The following is a 21,468-nucleotide window of genomic DNA, read 5'->3' on the forward strand; positions in this document are numbered from 1 at the left end:
CCTCTCATCCAAACCCCAAAGCACAAGAGGGTAAAAAGCAAAAAACCAGCACTAAACTCAGACTAATTTTATGCATGTTGAAAATTTTGGGGCGTTTTTAAAAACATGGAACGCCCTTTAGAAGGACAATGTTATTCCACAATCGGCTCCAGATCCTTTACAATTCTTCCTGAAAGTATTTGAGCCCTCGCTACACCTCACATAACAGCCCCAGTGAAGACAGGGAACCCCATCTAAGCAAAACCCTCATTAAGTGCTTCAATGAGAGCTCTAAAAACTAAGACTTTTTGTGCGTTTAATTCTGGAGATCTTATTCTCCGGATTATGCTCAAATCCATCCAATTTGAGCGTAAATAAAGGTTATCACAGTGACTTTTACAATTTGCACCATGCCTGATCCGGCGCCAAGCGAAGCCCTCCAGCCTCTCCGAAGGAGCAGCACCACCACTCGCAGCAGATGCTCCTAGAGCTGCCGAGCAGATGTCCCAGGGCAAGGCAGCAGGCACAGATGGCATCCCTGCAAATATGTACAAATTTAGGGCTGCCCTCGAGTCAAAAACACTTGCGCAGCTGCACAGCATTGCAAGGGAGAGGGTCACAAAGCATTAGGAGCTCAAGGATGCAAACGCTGACGGAAGCACCCTGCACATGCCACAATAATGCGAGGAAGTCAGCTCTCAAGTGCTGGAAAAAATACTGTATTAATACAAATCAGAGGTGCTCAATGTGGTTCCTGGACAGAAGCTTCAAGGAAATCCTGCTCGAGGCACCATTTTTCTGTTTTGTTTTAAAGCAAAGCAAACCCAAGGAGATCTCAAAGCCCAGCCCACGTGGCACCATCAGTTAAACTCAGGGAGTTGCCACACAACTCTGGCTGCTCAGGGAGGTCTGTGCCCAACATTTCCTCATTTCAAAACAGCACCCTAGCAAAACAGCATCACAACACGTAACGACATCTAACCATAAAGGCCACTTCAAGCAGGGCTCTGCTTTGCATGACATCTTGGCAGAGACGCTCCTTGATACCCCCGGAGTCGAGAGCAGAGGAGTCCACATCCATCGCCAGGCAGATGTCAGGATTTTGGGTCGGATTCTGTGATGTATCACACAGATCGTTATGTTTTTGGCCCCTTGCTTGCTTCCCACCCGTGCCGGGGCACTGCTGTGCCCACCACGCAGTTGTTCTGCTCGCGCTGCCAAGCGTGGACAGCAGCATCAACGACGCCGAGCTCTTGTTCTGCCTCTCAGCTGGTGGGCAGCAGGCTGGGCCAGGCTCAGGCGGCGACGCAGCTCCACTAAACACTGCCAAGAAACAACTGGCAGCACAATGGCCCCGGCTGTCATCACCAGCAACGAAGCTAGAGAGCAAAGGCAGAGGCTCCGAAACCCAAGAGCCTTCAAACACCAGGAAACACTCACCTCGCAGGTGCCACCGCTGTTCTGGATGGATGCAAAGCCCGGAATGAGTTACAGCTGCCAAGGCAAATAGCCCCTTCCACAGGCACCATCCCTATATCCGAGCTGCTATGAAGTGACAGCTACAATTCGAAGCCTCCAAAGCATTACAGAGTTGTCAAACATTGAGTTTTTGAAGGAAACCTCCTACACAGAGGACTTCTGCTGCATGTGCCTACCTATAAACCATGCAGTGCTACTGCTTTGCAGTCAGTTTAGCTACAGACAGATTGAGAGGCTGCCCTGTGAAATCACACAGGGCAAGTTTATGTGGCACTGAAGACTTACTGCTGTGGCAGAGATTATGCACCGATACCATCAAAGCTTATGAGCAAAACTACTCTGACAACAGGCAGCACAAAAGGCACAGGGAATACAAGACGGATCATCTGCAACACTGAAGGTACCCGGAAAAATCACAGTTTTGAGAAACTGGAAAATCTGAACGCTGTATGTTGCATGGAGAGCCCATCACTCCAGAAGTATCCTTCCTATACAAGCAAAATCAAAATAAGCCAAAATAAAAGTGTGGTAATATTCAGCATTTTCTCAAATTCCCTCAAGTAAAAGTTCAACTTCCCTGGGATGCTGGTTTATCTAAACAGAATCCTAGCATCAATTTGTATCCTTTCAGTCCAAATAAAGGGAAGAAAATCCAGGCAATTAAACAAACTTATCWTTATCTGCAGACAAGAGAAATCCTGTTAGCTGAGCCTGGAACGTTTAGCAATAAACATCTCCATGGTGGCATTTTCTTCTTAATAATGGATTTTTTTCCTGCCAGGCTTCTCCATGGAAGCTGGGCTGCACCAAGCTGCAAGGCTTAAGCATTTAGGATGCTCAAAAGATGCATTTGTGTACCTGCCACGAGGCCAGGGTAACCCAAATACAAATTTACTGTCTTTGATCATGCAGGAGAAAAACAGAAACCCTAATGTTAAGTCTCTGAGCTAAAAGACACCTTGAATCAGAGCAGGTTCCAGGAATTTGTGCATTTTCATGGTAGGTGCTGTAAGGTTTGCACTGCACCTAAACATCTCCAACACAGCATGGTTGGGTGAGGCAGAAGAGAGGCCATCACTTGAAGCAGCCTGAAGTCAAGACTCCATCTCTATGGTGACTCCTTACCCCTTGCCATTAGAAGACCACACACATAACTTACAAGAACTTACATCTTACAAGAACTTACAAGAACTTACAAGAACTTACATCTCTGCTAAAAGTAGGTATTTGCCAGGAAGGACCATCCAGTGAAGCAGTAGTAGGAAGTTTGACTTAAGCTCCTCCAAGGAAGGGGGCATTGATCTGGCAGTAGAGGATGCAGTTTAGTGTAACCACCACCTTTTGGGACATCTCTGCTCACCTGTCTGCCTCCCCATCATCATCCTCCACATCAGAAGACGCRTTGAATCAGAGCAGGTTCCACAGCAAAGGAAGCTGCAGTTGCAGTGTGAGGCAGACCTTGAAGAGCTCCTGCAACACCTCAACCAAGAGGTCTGCTGCTGCACCAAGCACCTGTATCTGGGAGCTTGCTGAAGGGGGGCTGCCAGTTTTGGAGGCTTAACCATCTGATCCCAGGATGAGGTTGGCTCAGGGGGTCACTGTGGGTACCCAGCGCTGCCAGTCAGACTAGAGAGCCCCAAGAGCACTCTTGGCAAAGGCAGAGTTGGCAGCAGTGCCTCCCTCCATCATCACAAAGGCAAGATCTCAAATCAGGGTCTCCCAAAGCGCAGAATCTCTAAAACTAGATTTTAATACAATGGAGGAGAGCCACATAACCTTTTAAACCACTGAGATGTGTGTCTCATGAGACAAAATGAAGTATCTGAAAACAAATTACCCTGTCTTAGTCACTGTGCCTTACGAGGAAGGAGTTTTCCCCTCTGATCTGATCTTCCCTTTAAATTCAGAAGCTCTCAGTAACTTCTTGGAAAGAAATTTCACAGAATTTCTGCTACATGCCTAACAAAATTCTGCCAACAGAAAATCAAAAATCAGTTATAGCCTAGTGTCCAACCAAGCAAACAACCATCTCTGAATAAAGTGCTGTGAACATCTAGCCCTCTTCTCAACTAGAAGCCACACTCTTAACAAGCAGCCAAAGATCAGTGCACACAATTTTCACCAAGCTGCTTTCAGCAGAAGTTAGAGACATTTCTGTGCTTTGCCTGTATCAGCGGGTCATACAACCTGCTAGCAGAGTCACTCAACACATTGAAGAAGGTTCCTGGGGGACCCGCACGTATTGCTCCTGGGCTGACCTCTTAAGAGGACAGGGGAAAAATATGAAATATCTGGAAAAAAAAAAAAAAAAAAAAAATCAAAGCTCCCCTCCCATCTCACTGCAGGCGGAGCGGTACATCAGCACCACATCACTCCAGAGGGACAGAAATAAGGCAGGATCTTTGTATTCTCCGGCCAGCTTGCCAATTTAGTAATTCTGTGCATAAATATTAATGCAGACATCGCCTTTACCCTGAAGGAATAAGGTTAATGGCCACCCTTGCAGAGGTTTCTTCCTTCCTTTTTTGATAATGGGCATCTCAGAACCCAATATGTGTATAAACATGTTGGGGAGAATGGTCTAAAAGATAACAAGAGGTAAATCCAATTTTTCAGGTTTTCAATTAGGGTCGGAAGCCACTCGCATAGATTTCTTTTCATTAGTTAAGTGACAGCGTTTAATTTAATGAGCTTGTTACCCTTCTGTATTTTTAATCAAACATATTATATCCCAGTAATCCGAGATCCACATGGATCTCGCACACCTTGACAACTGCACAGACTGGTATCTCAGGGAATTGGTCAATTTTTTCTTATGGGAAGCACTTCCTGGCCAGAACCATCTGCTCACTSGTTCACTTTGCACATTTTGCAAGCAAATACCCAAGTCCACATCCCAGGAAGTCAATGGGAATTTTGCCTGCGGAAAGATTAGGRAACTTGATGCAGGCCAAGTACCTCACAGCCTTGGCCACACAGCAGCTTGGTTGCCAAATACGTTGGGTTTAGAGTTACCTATATAGTGGAAAGGCTGCATTTCCTTCCCAAGTAACTACTAAAAACCTAAGGGATGCATAGCACCAAACATGGGTGCTACCCATTTGATTTCAGAGGGAGTTCAAGCACATCCACAGCAAAAAAAAAGCTTGCTCTGAACTCAACCCTTCCTGATAAGCCGGGATTAACAGGTTTCATTCATGGACAGCGGTCTAATGGTGGCTACCTCAAAAGAAATAACGTGCAGCAACAACATTTAAGGGCCATTACTGAAAGGTGGGGCAGGAAACTATCTGGAAGTTTTAAGCTGGTAACGAGATTGGGAACAGGAGCCTCTTCTTGCCATTCTTTTCCCATTTTCTTACTCATCGTTTCCAGTCACTAAAACCCTACATTCTATGCATTCAAATCCCTTTTCCACTCATTGCCATACCTTGTGGGCATCATACAGGCTGAGATTTAACGTACCATATAGGAGGCTATGACTTTCATGTTTTGTTTGGGGTCAATCTCTCTCAACAAGAAAAGGAAAGACTACGGAAGTCGGCTGTTTTTCCGTTGTGCTTCAGACTGCCTGGAATATCACAGTTCACTCTTCTGGTGACATCCAATATTTCACAGAATGGAAATTCAGGTAGCTGAGTGTCCCTGACAGACAGCTTGATGGATTTCAGAACACAGATCTTGGCCAGCAGAAGGGAGCTATCAATATCTCATTAACCCATCTATTTTCTCAGGCTCTGGACCATGCAAAACCTGAACACGTGCAGGGCAAGTAGAGCCCTCCAAATTAAGCTGTATTAATATCTCTGCTGAAACAAAGTGGGATTTCGAGCATCTCRGTGGACTTTTGCAAGTCTCTTAGAGGTCTGAATAGCTAAAGGTTGTGAGAAGACAACTCRAAAGCTTTCTCCTAAAAACAAGAGGACTCACATTATTCTCCAAAGAAATTAGTTCCTACCCATCCGTACCCTCAAGTAACATGTTTGTCCATCTGGTATGGGATTATCATTTAAGTTGCAGATTAATATATTTGGATCATGAAAACAAAACTTTTMTCATGAAACTGATTCACCAAGATTTAACACCAAAAGATGCCCTTATCATCTTCTACATGCTACAAAACCTACCCAGCAAATGATATAAATCAACTGATTTCTAAACTTTGTGAAAAAGCCATTTAGTGTAATGTAACGGCATAATTTGAATGACTGACTTATTGCATTCAGCGTCTTTTGTTATGTTTGGTTATTCAAAACACAGTGTCCATTTACATGCCTATTTTTAAAACATCCTACACATCTTGGTTTCAGAGTTCCCTGCCACTAATGGGAAATAAACTCATAGAAATATGAGAAATAAAACACGAACAAGGCACGGGCCTGCAATTCCCTCAGCTCACACGTGAGGCTAAAGAACCAAGTGACCTGCWCAGGTAGAGCAATATTAAAAAAGCTAAAAGTGCTGTTATTATATTGATCATAATGTGACCAAGCAACCCTTCAGCAGTGCATTATACAAACCTTTATGCCCCAAATCTTCGCTCTCTGCTCTTTATCACGGTTACAGCTATTTTCCCCATTTTCAGCCACTTAACTTCTGTCCTCCCAGAACTAAGGGCTTGAAAGCACCATCCTCAGCCGGGTCTAGGCAACAGCCTAAGACACTGGGGTGAGAAACCCGGCCTCGGCTTTTAAGTGACATGCAGCAAGTCCAGCAAATTGCAGTAATCCACCTGACATTCAAATGCTAAAGGTAAGAGCAGTCATTAGCAGCCCTGGACATGCCTATTTGAGCTGCCTTAAGGAACACAGATTAAACATGTTGGTTATTACATTGAATTCCATAGATTTAAGTGAGATCAGCAGCCAAGCCTACAACTATATATGTATTAAACTATATATGTATTAAAAATACATACTAATACAACCATGTGTAACCCAGGCCCTTGATGCATGGGCAAAAAGCAAAYCTCTGCACAAATAAAGCCCCTTCTTCCTTCACGTATTTTCTCAGGGGTAAGAAATAGGGCTACCAGTTGTGACATAGGTCACAAATTAACAAAACTAAATTCCAAATTCAAGGCACATCAGAAACTTTTCTCCTAAGCAGCACGGTGCAGACCTGCTGTTTCACTTGATGGAGTAGCAACTAAAGAACATCCTATTATTTGAATAACAGCAGGAAGTAAACAGGCTCTAATAGYCCTTCAGGGCCTAAGAAATCATGGAAGGGGAAGCATGTCCCAAGCAATCCAAGATTGCAGGAGACCACTTGACCCAACAACCCTTGAAACATCAGAACATCCACAGAATTACTACGATCTGTAATACCAGGAACTCTTTTTGAAGATGGGCATTAAGATCTGACACTAATATCTAATGACAAGATTCTTTTCTTCCCTCACCTTATGCTGCTAACAAAAAATCAAAAATAAAGTAAGCATAGATTGTATTCCAACATAGGCACCACTGCACAGCAGCTGTTCTTAAGACTTCATTTAAATGACCGACATCAAAAAAAGACACCGATTATTTYAAAGCAAAATGAGGTAGAGTTTAACAGGAAACAGGAGACTAAGCTTAACACCCATGAAGCATCAAGCTGCACTTACCTGTGCTCCAGCTCCCGGATCGACAGGATAACTCCCGACGTCGCCGCCTTCTGCTGCAGGGTGGCCAGAAACGTGAACTCGCTTTTATTCCGGAAGAGCTGGATTAGCTTCTCCGTCACGTGTGGGGCRGCATGGATTTCTCTTTCCACATCTAAGAATTCCATTTAAGAGCAAGGAAACAACAGTTTAGTGAAAATGCCAAGCTGGAAAAACTCAGACCGCGCTTTTCATTTCACAGTTGGTGTTTTGCGTGTCGGGGAAGCTGCCCCCCTGCACCACCACTGCCCTCTCTCCTCAGCCCACGGGCCGGTGCTTGTCCCCTTGACAAGCCCACGGCTACCGATCCGCCAAGAGACTTCCCAACTAGCCTGAAAGCAGTTGCTGCTCGAGTCCCTGCCACTAAGACCTGTAACAGCCAGAGAAATTGGCTCCCAATTTCAGGAGGGTCTCGGGCACCGACTTACCCAACTCACCAAGCTCCTATTTCAGCTCTATCAGCYCCATCGTTCCCCCAGAGGAAACCTGTCTTTGCACTGAGCAAGGTATTATGGCTAATAATGCTATACAGCTGGGCTTCTGTCCTCAAAATAAATACAAGGCACACTGGTGAGCCACCATTTCTGGGATTTCTCAGTTTAAACAAGCAAGGTATGACAGCTCATGCAATATTTATTAAAACTCCTGCATGACCAAGGAGACAAAAATATTTYAGCCTTGCTCATCCTGCCCGTGTCCCACAGTAGCACTTTTCATTCCATCTCCTAYCTCCTCACCTAATGCCTTCATCTTCACCCCATGGCTTTCATCCACAATAAACCATCCCTATGGAGGGGATTAAGGRGCAAGGGGGAGAAATCACAGCATTTCAGATCACAGCTGGTCTGGCTTGGATCATTATTACCACTTTATTATCCAAACCATAATCTTCACCWGGCCCACCTCGCAAACCTGCTTACTGGCCACAATGCTGCCTCCTTCCAGGTTTTCAAAACTTGAATCAGCCAAAGCAGCACAGATTTGTCCCACATACCAGGAGGGGTTTTTTGACATCCTGCTCTGAAGATTTTAGCTTATCTGTCCCCCCACACAGGCACCAAACCTCACACAGAAACACTGGGCTCCTTAACCACAATCAGATCAGAAGAAAACACCAGGTTGATCCTCAGACTTTCAAAAATAAATACCCCCTCAGCACAGGTGCCTCGAGGGGGAGATTTTCTTTACATTCTCCATAAAAATAACCGTCTGCTGGTAATGAAACATCGTATTTCCCACATAGTGTAGAAGGATATGGGTTTATACAGCCATCCGCAGCTTCCGCACGCGAGCAATAACACAACCTCAGCAAAAGAACAACCGTGATAGCTGTGACTGTCGTATGCCCTCCCTGCAGGATTTTATTTTTTTAATGTGCAATAGCAGCTCCCGAGCTCGTTGCTTTAAGCATACCAGAACATCTCCAAAATAAAAGGAGTCAAGCAAGGCCCACAGCGATTATTGGAAAGCACCACCAGGCCCAAACCCTCTCCATGAGGAAGCTGCTCAGGACGATGCTCCCAGCCGTGCTCACTCCCCACTAGCTACTCACCCCCAAACAAGCTCTAACAGTCGTTTTGCACAACTCTTTTTTGTTGAAATCCAATGAATTGAAGCTGTTTCAGCTGACAGCAAATGCCATTTGGGGATTTTTTTTTTTTTGGCCTTTCTTTTGAATGTTTGCTCATGCTGTTTCTCCACACTAAATGCTGCACCACTCACATCATAGTGACCTCTTCCCTATCAAAAGCCACAGAATATCCTTTTGAAAATGAAAAGACACGGTGAAACACACGGTCCCTTACTGTGACAGAAAACAAAATGAGTTGAGAGAAGGGGAAAAATCTGTTGGAATAGGCAAAGTTTTCTCAATATTATAAGCAGTGTCAAAGGCCCATGATACCAAGGGAAGCACACAACCACGCTGGCCAAGATTGGAAGCTGTGCAAAGCATGCAGCAGTTCTTAGGAGCTCAATCCCAAGCCAGCTGGGAAATCATGCCTCTAATACACACTTCCAGGAGAGGGGGAAAAAATAGTACAATTTAGTCCTAAATGAACTCATGTTTTTTGAAACAGGCAATATGTTTTGTCATCCTGCCAGCTTGCCTGAATATTTTGTGCTTTTCCTTCCCTACTTTGGTAGGAAAAGCAGCCACAATTTAGGGAAAGCTTCCAACATTTTGAAGCTCTTGGTSTCACCGGGCTTTCAGGACAACCTTTGTGCAGGAGCTCTGGATGAGCAAGAAAATATTTAACCCTACAGAGAACCTGGATTTCAATGACAGGAACTCAGGAAATAAATATCCCAACATAGTGGKTTTTAGCTTGGTATGGGCAGCACTCAGCACTTCACCTACCTGTCCCCTGCCACCTACCAGCAGCAAAAAAAGCCTTCTCCCAATAATGCCCATTTTTAAAGCCGATTCTAAGAACAAAATGCAAATTTCTCCTTATGCAAAGAGGGGGAAAAAAGAAAAAGACCTTGCAACACTTCCCTCAGAGGCAGGTCCTTGCCCACTGCACATCTCTGCCACTTCTCTATATCCACAYGAGTGGAAACACATTAAATCCTTTATTTGCCTTTGCGTTACTCGTTCCACTCAGTAATAAACAGTAGGAAACCATGTTCAACAGCACGGCTTTCAAAATTACGATTATTTGCTATAAATCACTTTTTTTTTTTTTTAACATGTTGCTCCAAACGCTGTTTCTGGAGAATAAGACCTGTCTGCAGCGAAATGCTCTGTGATTTTAATATGCAAGCCTCCTACGGAGATGATGTCTCATTTTAATTATTGTTTCGGTTTAATGGGTTTTCATTAAATTAGAGGTTGGAGCAATTACCAGGGTGAACAGCTCATGTTACAAAGGTAAGTTGTCACGGCTCTACAGCAAAAGCAGTTCGATTAGAGAAGGTGAGGGGGGAAAAAAACAGCATAATCCAGTAGAAATTCCTTTTTGTAGGATGCAAAACTACTTTGGCTGTAAATGTTTATACTGCTGTCATTTTGATGTACACTTCTGTGTATTAGTTTATAACCAGGTCTCTCCTWGCAAAATTAACCTAGCATTTCAAATTATATGTGTGCTCCCCAGCACTAAGGAGGCCACAGCAAACCAAGGCCTCAAGTTCCACGTGCCAGGGAGGGCAGCATTTCAAGTTCCCGAGAAATCACCGAGACCCACTTATCAAATCACAGCTTCTCTAACTAACCAGTAATTTAGTTGATTTAGTGGATTAACGTTGCACCTCCTCGCTTGGGGAAAACTGCTCTGACGTGAGCGCCAGCTAGGAAGACAGCACCCGGATTAATTATGTAGCTGTCAAGGAGGTGACATCTTCATGTCACTCCATCACCACCACAGAGCCCAACTCCATCAATCCACAACACTGAGAGGGTTGGAAGCCGTTTTTTGCACCCCACACCCGTTGCTCCAGCAGCTGCCTCCCATCGAGGAGGTTCTAGGTGACCACAGGGCTCACGCTCTCCAAGCTGCCTCCTCAGGGACCTTGTACTGAAACCAAGGCTGCCTGCAAGTGGTTGATCCCTTTTTAACCTTAACTGGTAGAGATGCCACGCTAGGACTCAAAGCACACCCTCTGCTCTTAAATTGTGCGACTTAATCCAGTTACATGCCTTGTTAGTTAATTTGTTTAGGAGTTGGGGATAAGGGCTTTCCCTGCTGTCTGAGGCAAGGTAGCACCTCACTGCAATTAGGTAGTTCCTATAACTATTTTCCAAATTGGCACTGAACTCTGCAGAGCCTAAGAAAGAGGCGTGCAAAGCACAGGGAAGAAGTGGTGGTTTCTGACCCGTTTCACACGTGCTGCCTGTCCTTGCCCTGGGAGCACTGCCCATTTCAGCAGCCTAGTTCAGAGCAAGYTAACTGCTCACGTTGCACAGAATCAACAAGTCAGCCCCAAAATTACCACTTCTTCCTGTCAAAGCCTCTAAAACCACCGTTTTCCTCCCTTCTCTATCAAMTGTTTTCTGGTGTGCCCAAGTCACAGCATCTCCCTCTCCCACTCCAACATTAGAAGTGATTTTTAAAGCGTAACATGAGGATAGTATCAGAAGGCAAGGAGCATCTAAATCSAAAACAATCAGGTACCAAGTCAAATGACTACTTTTATTTATTGCAAATGACTATTCATAGTTTGAATTTGTCTCTTCCCACTATACTTTGTATACAGGAAAAAATATACCTAAATCCCAACTTTGTCAATAGTGGCAGATTGATCCATTCGCATTTTTAAGCTCTGTGGARTAAGTCTGGATTCCCAATTAGCACCCTGCTTTCTTACAGATATAAAAACTGCTGGCCTTAACAAACAGCTTTACAAATAAATAAATACTAACAGCCAGCAATTCTTAAATTCCTTAGGGTGCCCATTTGGGCATGAGCATGCCAGATCCTGCTGAGGAAGAGCTGCCTGCCTAAACCTTACAGGTTTTCAGCAGCTCATTCAGAGGGAAGTTCCAGCAAACAGAAATCCAACAGTTTCTTCACTTGCAGGGCGCAAATACAGCGCCTAGTGCTACTTGCACCAACCAGAYCCCTTCCAACACACAGGCTTGGGTTTCCAGACCAGCAAAGCCTTCAACCATGTGAATAATCCAGCAGAAGACAATGAAATTCCCCATGAACTTCAAAGTAAACATACACTGAAGTGCTCTCTTCGTTCAAAAGTCAGATGATCTGACACTTTAAACGGTGTTTTAATTACTTTTAAAGCACGTAGGTCCTTTGCTGCTCAAAATCTTATAGAATTTCTCTGGTCTATGTGATGTGTGCAAGCATTAAAACACGTGCTTCGTGAATTAATTCTACCCTATGTTTTCTTTGTCACAGAAAAATCACTTTCACATTATTGTTAAAACAAATTAAATCCCAGGTGTCTGTTTTATTTATTAACTGCATGATAATAGCATGGGGAGGCAATACATTTGTCAAAGCCCTTCTCTACCAAGGCATAATTTCCGCTGTCAGCCTCTTCACAATTACATTTATATTCAATATTCTAGGTGCCTGTGTTCCTTGGAACGCACATAAGCACATATTTGTGTATTTCCCCCAAATATATATATATAAAATTTGGTATTTGTGAAGCACTCCACACATACACACACACATCCCACAAACCCATAAATATAGCCAATGCACTTAGTCATTCTCTGCAAGTGCTACATGAATAGAGACACGCAAGAATTTTCAGAAATGTCACTATAATAACTGTTTTATCTTTTTACGCCATAATTATGATTTGGAGCGTTGCTTTTCTTATTCCATCCGAGCACACCACAACTCATGAATAAAATATGACAACTTTGATAGCATCCATTGCTGTGGGTTCATCCATAACAGCAAACGTGCTCAGGGTACTAAAAGCTCCCTTTTGCTCCATAAGCCTTTGTTTCTGCAAAGAGGTTTTTATTTAAATAGAGCTGCCACATGTGTCCCCTGTTTCTTTATATATATATTTCTTTGCCATTAGCAATAACACCACCACCAGTGTTTACTTTTTTTTAATGAACACATTTTGAAACAATTAGGATGGCACAGAGCTAGCGAGGCACAATATCCCCTCCGCAAGCTGGCACTCACAAGGCATGAAAGAGCATTAAAAGCACTGCCAGGATCACAGAACAAAAGGCCAAAAGGACCAGGACTTCCAAACACGTGGGCAATAATGTTATCAAGGAAAGCTCAAATTCTCTTTGGGCATCAAGCCCCAACAACTTCCCCCTTTTTCCTAGGGAGATTGTGGCAACCGAGTTGGATTTGGCGGGCTCAGACTCCCTCAAAAGGGAGCTTTGAGGAAGCACAACATGATGCCTCCAAGCCTCTGGCATCCATCACATTATTCCCCCAGCATCATATTTTAAGGCCACTGCTCCACTGACCTGCAGGGACCTCCACACACCAAGGACGACTGCACCATGGCAGCCTCATCCCGCTCCACGCCCAGGCGTGGAGTTATCTTCCCTGGCTCCCAAGATGATTCAATGCTCCATTCATGAATCATCCAAGACGATCCAATGCTCCCTTCAACTTTTTACGTGGCACAGGGAGCAGGAACCAGAGCTCAATTCTCCTGGTCAATACTGGCTTGCAAGAGAAGCCCACAGCTACTAAACACCCACCACCAAGCTTGATATTTACCACATACTAAGAGCATCCTTGTTACCTTCCAGTTGACCATGGAAGGAAGACAAGAAAAAAAAAAGAAGGAAAAAAAAGGCAAAAAGGCAACACAACTAACCTTAATAACATCAACTCTCCTACAGCAGGAGGCATCTGTTCCCATCAAGGCAAGCAGGAAAGCTCGGAGCTTCAAAGCAAGCCACTGCCTGTACCTGCCCGGGAAGCACCAGCTCAGTCAAGTCATCTGTGTAACTGCTGTGATCCTATACTTTTTTTTCCATTTGCTATTTTTCTATTTATAGCACAGGAGGCCAATAGGAAACTCGGCTGTAGTCACAGAAGGAACCTGTTATCACGCAGGGAGGGAAGAAGGGGAAAGAATATAACATAATTTTCCAGGGAGCCAAAACACAAGGGTTCAGCTATGGATTATTGCCTCAAAACAGCAATTTGCAGCACCCTCAGCCACTGGAGTTACAGAACCAGCTTTGCTCTTTTAGCAGGCACCAAACCAACATAACTGCTGATTTAGATAGATGTTTCAGCAGACAGCAGGTACCCAAACCACTCTTTTCTTTGTCCTTCTCTATAAAAATAAGCCTAAGGTACTGCATTTTGTCTCACTGAATAGCCCACAAAAGGCAGGGCAATCACACAACATAACACCACCAACCAACCCAGCATGACAGGCCTGTACACCATTTATGTAGCCAAAATGAATAATAAGAGGAAAAAAATGCCCTCCTCAAGCCATTTATACACTCTCACTGCAGGTGGTGAGATTAATCTCGAGTTTGGCAAAGAAACAGGCTGAGGCCTCAAGTAGCATCTCATTTTTATCACTGCTAGACTATTCATGACAGCAGGGACCACAGGAAGCAGGCCAGGCCTGGCTCTTGCGTTAGGTCTCATCGTGCTCCTCTTAAAAGAGGAGAAACCTTTAAAAACAGTTAAGCAGCACCCTGTGTTTTTAAATGCAGGCAAGAATATCAGTTCGTCTCAGGCTGCAGGCATAGCACCTAGCTAGAGGTCAAGCAGGACACACAAATATTCCTTTCAAGCAGCTATCAACACATTAAAAATTGTTAACAAAACCTGACCAAGTGCAGTAGAAGACAATGCTTGGGGTGTATCCGCTGGTCAACATCCTGTCCAGGAAAAAGATAGTTTTTTGCTACCTATTTTTGTTCCAATGAGGATAAGAGTAAGAACAGATTGAGCTGATTTTACCCAAACCAACCTGCTCTCATGGTAAGGAAGTTTGTCCTCACTCCTCCTCATTTCAGGACTTTGAGCACACTACAGAAGCACCAAAGTGCTTCTCCCACTGCCCCCTGCACATGCAAACCGTGGCAATGAAGACAGACAAGCAGCACAATTACTGTCTCCCAGGGAAGCAAAAATAACTGCTGGGCACAGAGGCAGCGCGTGCCCAGAATACCTCCCCAAGTGCTACCAATGTGACGGGAAGCCTCCAAAAACATCAAGTCACAGAAGGAGGCAACAAAAAAACAAAAGGAGAAATGGTTCCATGGAGTTTAGTGCAACTAAATTTCCAGTGCTACTCCAGATTACACATATAGGTTGTATCTCTTTATTGGTATGTTGGGTTAATGCTCTTCCTAGATGGGGCTCTAGTGGAACTCCAAACATGAACACCACCAAGGCTGGAGAGTTGTATGGGAGCACTGAAAAACTTCTCTCGGGCACTGAAAAAGCCACCAGGAGCTCATCGCTCATCTCTTCAGATGCATCTAATGGGCAGTGCTCAGTGCTTCTCATGCAACCCCTGATTTCCACCATTTGAAGATGATTCATCTCATCTTACTCAGCTGCCCCTATTCCGGGGGCAGATCATGTCTCCCTCCTGCAAACGGTCAGTTTTGCAGAACGGGGGGGGGAAAAAAAACCTTAATTTCTTCATTGCCAAACAAATAACAAAATCACACGCACAACACAGATTAAAATCTTGTTTCCATTAAAACAAAAACAAACGGGATTTGACAAACATCAGGGCTGGAGCTTCACAGGCTCAGCCCTCTGGGGACATGCATCCCTGTATCACGCTTAATTACAGGATCAAGCATGCCATTTTCCAGAGGGTCCATGTCTCATTTAGTACGCAAGGAAAAAAGCAAAGAACAACCAACATTTACCCAGCAAACAAGTACCTGACATGTTGTTTCTGTGACTTGAGGCATACCCCGAACATCTACCATAATCAAATCCTTCTCCGAAGATAAATCAGCCCATGACCAAATCAATCATTCTATCAGAATATCTGGGACTACTACAGATAGTAACGGATTTTCACACTGTTATTAGGACAAAGTGTATCAGCTTTGCAGTGAGCAACCCAAACATGGCAAAGTTAACATTTAAAGCCACTAATAATAATAAAATAAATAAATAAACACATTAACCAAGTTATATTGTCCCCTGTTTAATTAGCACAAATCACAAGGCACATCACAGCATGGTCCATCCTGGACTTCTGAAGCTTTTTCGCTGCTGTCCTGCCCCAACATCATCCCTACCACCAGCAAGACCCCATCTCATCCCAGCCCCCCAGCAGCTCTTCATAGCCCAACAGAGAAATCTCAGCTTACTGTGTATGGAGAAAGCAAGAGAGCTGCTCTGGTTAGGCAGGACATAACAGATTTTGAGCTAGCCGTGGTGCCTCCCCATATTTTCTACTTTTGCAAGGTGTCTGCACTGTAAAAATTACCCCGTTTACACTTAACATTTGCCCTGAAGGACAGAGCAAGCAACATCTCTTGTTGCATCAGCTTGGATCAAGAGCGACTGATGCCCTAACCCTAACATCAAACATCATCTCACCTAACTAATTCAGCCCTCACCTCAGAAACACAGTGATGCAAGCTGAGCTGTTGCCCATCCCCTTCCCTATGTGTATATAAAGGCACATAGGCACTCCAATTGCCAGGAAGGGAAACAGCAAAGTCTTAATGGACTTAGCCTACCTAGGAACATAACAACAAACCCAGCAGCTCCACCTGCCTTGCAGCCAAAGCCCTTCTCTACCATTGAGCTCCGTATCTGCTAAGGTTTCCATCTCCAAGGTCAATATAAATCCGTCTCCTCAACTATCTAACGCTTACGGTAAGACTCAGCCCTAAGTGTTGGCCACTGCTCAGTTATTTCACAGAATTCACAGAATATTTAAGGTTGGAAGGGACCTCTAGAGATCATCTAGTCCAACCTTCCTGCTCAAGCAGGCACACCTAGAGCATGTGGCACAGGGTGGCATCCAGGAGGGTTTTGAAGACCTCCAGAGCAGGAGACTCCACAACCTCCCTGGGCAGCCTGTTCCACTGCTCTGTCACCCTCACAGTAAAGAAGTTGCTCCTCACCTGGAGACGGAACTTCTTGTGTTTCAGCTTGTGGCCATTACCCCTCGTCCTATCGCTGGCCACCAGTGAAAACAGCCTGTCCCCTTCCTCCCTGCATTCTCCCTTCCTGAACTTATACATATTAATCATATCCCCTCTGAGCCGTCTCTTCTCCAGAGAAAACAGGCCCAGCTCACTCAGCCTCTCTTCATACGAGAGATGTTCCATTCCCTTAATCATCCTGGTTGCCCTTCTCTGGACCCTCTCCAGAAGCTCCACGTCCTTCCTATACTGGGGTGCCCAGAACTGCACACAGTACTCCAGGTGTGGCCTCACCAGAGCTGAGTAGAGGGGCAGAATCACCTCCCTTGACCTGCTGGCAACGCTCCTCCTGATGCAGGCCAGGATCCCATTGGCCTTCTTGGCCACGAGGGCACACTGCTCACTCATGGTTAACTTAGTGTCAACCAGGACTCCCAGGTCCCTCTCCGTGGAGGTGCAATTTTTTTCTAAGAGAGAGGGCAAGGGGCATTTCTAACATCTCAAAACTTATTGCGACCTTATTACAGCAATTTTGGCAACATTTCACCAAGTTTAGAAAAGCCTCCTTGCCAAAGCCTTTCACACAACATTCAGACATTGCTGCAGTGCCTTGCTTGCACGGGTAAAGTTTTCTGCACATTTCTTTGAAGTGGATTTCCCACCGACTCCCTGCACCGGATCCTGGACTTTTCCAGCCTCTGGCTAGATGAGAGGAACTGCAGGTCAGATCCCTACTTCAAAGGCTTCCAGGGATACGTAGAAAAACACCCTCACTTTGAGCAGCCTTCCTGAAGGCTTTTGGGGAAATGCACCTGACAAGGCAGAGTGACCCCCTGGGCGCACAGGCTCACATGCATTTCCTGCCCATTTCCTCTTAGCAAGGGGGACAACAAAGTCCCCATGAAGTCAATTAGGCCATTGCAGTATTTAGCAGAATAACTGCACTTCATCAGTGTTCATGTCTAGCACATAAGCCTTAAGTCGGAGGTATCAAAAGCAAAACAATTTATAAATTTACATTTTGTCTTAATGCCTTTCTTTTGCAGACTGATCTCGGAATCACTAAGAACTAACATTTAACGTAATGCTAGAGATAGGAAAAGCAACTGAAAAATCCTCACGTGGCTTCTGAAAGCCCCTCTGTTACCACGCCCTGAGATGATCCATCCTCTTGTCCAAGTGAAAAATAAACCAAAGTCACAGACCTACTTCTTTCATCACTTATAATGACAATAATGCAGATACAAAGCTAAATGAGATCATATTCTGCCCCGAGAAGAGCTACAGATACTAAATACGACCCCAAACCAGGCAATTTAGGGCGTAATAAAAACACAACTAATGAAAAATAGGGATCCTCCAAAATAAAAACATCGCTTATTATGTTTTAATATGCTTGCTAACCTCAACCAAGCAGCACGGACACATGAGCTACTTTCTCACCTACACAACTCCAGGTGCTTACACACACCTACAACGGCAGAGAACAAACACTCGAGGACAAAACTGAGTCCCTGCCACGGGCCCGTTTGGGCACATTTAGTCCAAGAAGATCTTGGGGAGCACTGAAACCAAAAACACCTCCCGGGAGATCACAGCCCTCAACGACCTGCCAGTACATGAGAGAAACACCACATGCATTTCAATAACAGTCTATAATAGTTCAATAATAGTTCCACAATACCTTGCAAGAGGAAGGCCCTGCTGGCATTGTGCAGCCCCGGCACCTGCGTCACGCCGGCGGTCGCGTTGACGAGATCCAGGTCCGCGATGAGATCCACTTGGAGGTCGGGATCGGCGCCAAAGCCCACGGCTGCCAGAGGCACTGCTGGGGAGGGAGAGGGGCAGAGTGAGACCGGCTCCTGTTCCCAACCAAGTAACAAGGATAGTCTCCTCTGTAGGAGACTATCACAGGCTCCTGTCTCTAGCATGACAGCAATGGCTTAGAAGACAGTGACTGCTGCAGGAGAGAGGATAGCAGGGTTTTTTTTTCCCCTGTTATTTCAATCAAGCTATTGCTTTCTCATAGATTTTATTAAACACAAGTTAAGACACTCGGAAACAGCTGCTTGAACCCAGGACCATGGTAAAGCAAAAGAGTCGCCAATAAATATACATATAAATATAGCTGAACACACAAAAAAGTACAACTGCCTCTGCAAAAAGGTGGAGGAGATAAGAACCACGCACCTTTTGGACCCGATGTCTACAAGGATATGAGGATCAGAAATCCCCCTTGCACTTCACGCCCAGACCAGGTCCCAGAGCCCATAACCTAGGCACAATTCTCCTAATGGAACCAAACACCCCTAAGGAGATAGAGCAGCAGGGCCAAGGAGGGCATCCCTAATGTAGCTACATCACCAAACCTGTGCCTGGGAGAGGCCAAAAATCCTCCCTAAAAGCTAAGTATTCTCCTAACATTCTCTTCTTCCTTGCCCTCCACATCCTTAGAAACAGGAATAGGCTCCAAAACTGAAAACTCCTGACGCAGCTGAAGTCAGTGGCAGAACTTGAACAGACTTCCTTGCATCCAGGATCTTACCTGCAAAGCACCTTCAGGCTGGTTTTCATTGAGTTCACCCCCCCATCAGGCTTAAATCCATTCACTTGCCACTTTGGGACCGCATTTCCAGATTAGTTAAACTGCAGATGTTCTAGTTGGTCCCTGAAGGGCTCCAAGACTTACAGAGGTGCAGGAGGATCAAGAAGTTACTAGTTTCCTCCTAGGTCGCCTGGCCCTAGCACTTTCTCCTTGGATAAAACTGAAATTCCTTGGGATAACACACTATGCTAAGGCAGGGGGATACTTGGCATTTCGTGCAATGGTGTTAAATATTGAAAAGAGCCTCAGAAAGTCTTTTGTCCTTAATCTACAAGATAAAGAAGTCTCACTGCATCCGGCACAGCCGAGCTCCGAGCGCGCTGTTATAGCAAAGCGAGCACGGATGCATAACAACGGGGATAACTACCTTTTTGTGGAAAATTCAAATATGAGCTCAGAAAAGGCATTCCTAAAGATGAGAAACTTCCTAGTGAGGCAGCAACACAAAGGGGCATCGGCACCGTCTCCGACTCAATCCCTGCCAAAGGGCTGACAGCTCCACAGCCCCTGCTGGGACTCGAGCGCATCAGTCCCTGGTCTAAGGGGGTTCGAGCTACTGGGGGCTGCAAAACACAACGGGTGGAGGCGAGGGAGGACGAGTCGGGTCTGCAAAACACCATGGACACAAAGGGGAGACAAATAGGGTCTGCAAAACACCACGGACACAAAGGGAGGTTGATCAGGGTCTGCAAAACACCATGGACAAGGGAGGTCGAGCTCACTCAATGGGAAAGATGAGCTATGTGCAGCATGACCAGCCCTAAACCCAGCGAAGGGGCAACCCAGTGACAGTCCCGGGCAGGATGGAACAGGAACAGGCACACGGATCCATCCCTGCAGCCACCCTGCTCCAATAAATCCGCTTACTGCAGCCCAAGGCTCAACAAGTACGGAGCCCCGGAGCTCCCCTGGCTTCCGCTCAGCCCCTTCCAGCTCTCCCGATGCTTCCCAAGCACGAGACCTAACATCACGGCACCTCCTCAGCAAGAGACTCCCCCTGCTTTAAATTCCCAGCCACCTTCTCCCCGCAGCTCCTCAGGCAGCACACGGGCGCTCAAAAGCCCCATTAATAATTAACAAACAACAAATCAGCAGCTTCAGCGCAATAAGCCGGGCTCCTCTCCCTGGGTGCTCGCCCGCAGCCCAGCACAAGGAGAGCATCCTATTGCCTGCACTCTCTTAGGCTCCCTCACCTCTCCTCCCTGGAATGAGACTGGCAATTCTGTCTTTATTTTTTGCCCTGAAGCCAAAAAAAAATAGGAGAAGAAAGAAGCATCAATCCATATACTCTTATTGGGGTAAGAGTGCCCAAGCCGGGGCCCGATCCCGAAGCCACGCGGCTTTCAATTCATAAACTAAAAGGGGGCTATTCCCCGTAAATCAGCGGCTCACACTCCGACCGAGCCCCCGCGGGAGACGGGAACGGGTCTCCAGACTTGGGCGCCCGTTGGGCCAGACACACCGGGGCAGATTAGCGGATGAACTGGCCGGGAGCCCCCGACGAGGACGCGCTCTTTGCGCCCTGGGGGCTCGGCCGCTCCCCGGGGCGCGGCGGGCTGCGGGCAAAGGGGAAACTCTGCCCCACCGCGCGGCCCCGGGGCAACGTCGGGGCTCCCCGGGCGGCGCCGCGCAGCCCCGCGCCGGAGTTGCGGCCGCTCCGCGCGGACCCCCTGCCCCACGCGCGCAGCCCCCCTGCCCCACGGCCATCCCCACGGCCTCACCTGCGGCGGCCGCCCCCGCGCAGCGCAGCAGCAGCAGCAGCAGCAGCAGGAGGGGCCCCATCGGCGCGGCCGCGCTGCGCCTGCCGAGCGGAGCGGAGCGGCTCCGGCTCCGGCTCCGGCGGCGGCTCCGGCTCCGCCCGCGGGCCCCGCCGCCCGCCCCGCTCCGCTCCGCTCCTCTCCGCTCCGCCGGCCTCGCCAGCGCCGCCGCCCGGCGGCTGCGGAGCGGCAACGGGCAGCGCGGGGCCGCCCCTTTAACGCCGGGCACCCGGGCTGAGTTGGCACTGGGATGGAGCGGTCCCGCCTGCTGCCCTGGCAGGGGACCCGGCTGCCGGATCCGCGCAGGTCTGGGGCAGCCGAGCGCTTGGCTCCGCGCAGCTCGGGCACCCTCCCTCCCCTGGGCCTCTGCTGTGGGTGCCAAACTCACCTGCAATCCTAAATAATATGTTTGGATAATAGGTAAAGTGAAAAACGCCCTGTAAAGCAGTGTTTGCAT

The 21,468-nt window shown here is 46.5% G+C and overlaps 1 protein-coding gene across 1 annotated transcript in view; it reads right to left on the reverse strand.

Annotated features, from left to right (window-relative positions):
• NELL1 (neural EGFL like 1) overlaps nt 1-21,468 on the reverse strand; it is a 196,264-nt gene that overhangs the window by 170,043 nt on the left and 4,753 nt on the right. The window contains exons 3-6 of the mRNA XM_026041104.1: nt 19,716-19,860; nt 18,840-18,855; nt 18,334-18,477; nt 7,070-7,220 (exon numbers count right to left, since the gene is read on the reverse strand). Of these exons, the coding sequence (XP_025896889.1) occupies nt 7,070-7,220; nt 18,334-18,477; nt 18,840-18,855; nt 19,716-19,860 (456 nt within the window). The remainder of the gene's footprint in view (nt 1-7,069; nt 7,221-18,333; nt 18,478-18,839; nt 18,856-19,715; nt 19,861-21,468) is intronic.

Source organism: Nothoprocta perdicaria, unplaced genomic scaffold, assembly GCF_003342845.1.
Source record: "Nothoprocta perdicaria isolate Ctin4 unplaced genomic scaffold, notPer1 scaffold_28, whole genome shotgun sequence".
Classification (NCBI taxonomy): Eukaryota; Metazoa; Chordata; class Aves; order Tinamiformes; family Tinamidae; genus Nothoprocta; species Nothoprocta perdicaria.